General features: G+C 45.1%; 1 protein-coding gene across 1 annotated transcript; it reads right to left on the reverse strand.

Moving 5' to 3' along the window:
* Positions 1-653: 653 nt before the first annotated feature.
* Positions 654-1,731, reverse strand: Pmar_PMAR005521 (hypothetical protein; the record flags this gene model as incomplete). The annotated part of the gene is made up of 5 exons (XM_002788427.2): positions 654-1,047; positions 1,108-1,286; positions 1,331-1,479; positions 1,526-1,599; positions 1,655-1,731. The coding sequence occupies 5 exons, from the start codon at positions 1,729-1,731 to the stop codon at positions 654-656; spliced, it is 873 nt and encodes a 290-aa protein (XP_002788473.1).
* Between the last annotated feature and the right edge of the window lie 91 nt (positions 1,732-1,822).

Genomic DNA, 1,822 nt, shown 5'->3' on the forward strand with positions numbered 1-1,822 from the left:
CGTGCGATAATATTGGTGAGCGCAACAATCTACTTGATGGGAATAGGATAATTCACAACCTCACCTCCCACTTTCATTCATACACCGCGTACATTGCCATGAGAAAACATGTAACGCAGACTTTCACTGTGAGATTTCGATCACCTCAGGCCGATGTTCTTCAGCTGATGTTCACTGACATACCATAACTTACTATTATCATATGAAATGATCAAGCATCCTAACCAAGTAGCATTTATCTAGTATCTGCGCCAATCGTGCAGTTCAGTGTACTACACATACTTCATTATTCATTACACTGAAATAATGCTCAACATTGCGGATATGGTTGAAATTGCAGCTGTTACGTGTTGCATGCCATCTTACATCACATGGCCATAATTAATACGAAAAGAGCGAATTCAAAATAAAGAGACGAAAGGGCGAATAATAAACATCTTCTCTACTCTTGCCCGACATGGCTAAGAGGGATTGACGAGACCAGATGATTCGAATAGGGTTAAAAGCGATTTGGATGAGTCGATATAGTTGGTATGATGAATTAATGAATAACAACCGTAGGATATACTTGAGCGGCTGACTATGTACTGAATAATATGACACTACTACGGAGACCTCTGCTACCTAGTGAAATTTACAGTTTCCACTGATGATTAGGAACAACCATTACTCAGACACTGGTGCATATCTTCGGGGATCATTGAATACGGCAGGAAGTCATAGTGATACACTCCCTGTGACTTATGGGGTAGTCTGCTCTTAATGAGATGAAGGAACTCGTTGAAGGGTGCAGGATTCCAAGAGCCAAACTCGTTGTTATAACCGCACTTCCCCGAATTGAGTGGGTACACGCATCCATCATCCTGATGCTGCAACGACCACATAAGGTGAGCGCGGCTTCGATGGTCCGCATAAGCTGCCTGGACGACCTTGTCGACGGCCTCGTTAACCACATAGTTGACCATCTTGCTAGCCTTATTCTTGTACAATAGGAACCTCGAATTGGCCGTTTGACTGATATAAGCAGTAGGACGGAAGAAATCATACCTGAGATGATATAACGCAGACGCAATTTCGCTCCAAAATTGCACACTAGGTTGGGCTTACATCTCCAGATACAAGTTATTGACCCAAGGCCACTCCTCGAATCTCCCGACTTGATCAAAACCGATGGCAACGCCAACTTCGAAGTTTGTCCCGTCCTTGAAATCTGCTTCACCTTGGGGATCCCAGAACAGATCATACTCAGTTGGGACATGCTTCATCTCCTCGTAGTCGACTGTAATCTAGTTGACATACATTGCTGTACTCCATAGAGATTCGCACTCACTCCCGAGAACTGGATAGACGATAATTTAGCGTTATACTCCTTCAATAGATGGAAAACGCCAGACATAACTTTTCCCTTCGTCGGGGCAATGCTTAACCATCCCTCTCTTGAGACCTCATCGAAGACGTAGGGGAGCATAAACACTTCACCTGAAGGGAATCACGAAGGGCTGGCTGGAGAAATGCCTAGTCTTACGAACACTTGTACCGCCAAGCTTTGTGAGGAGCTCGGTGTACATGATACTCTTCGTAACATCGCCGTCTGGATACCTTGAGACAGTCACATCATTGTGGTCGCCATCAGACTCAAGTTATGGCAACTCACCATAGCCTATCGCTGGATGAGACACCGGGAGGGAATTGGGGGTGCAGCACTCGAAGGATGAGTTTGGTGACGCGCATGTATGCACAGTTGGAGGTCAGGAGACGCAGCAGTCGCTGATAGTATCTGATCAATTAACCTCAATGCCATACAGATCGGCAGTCCAAGAAA

This window comes from Perkinsus marinus, assembly GCF_000006405.1.
Source record: "Perkinsus marinus ATCC 50983 genomic scaffold scf_1104296928070, whole genome shotgun sequence".
NCBI classification, from domain to species: domain Eukaryota; phylum Perkinsozoa; order Perkinsida; family Perkinsidae; genus Perkinsus; species Perkinsus marinus.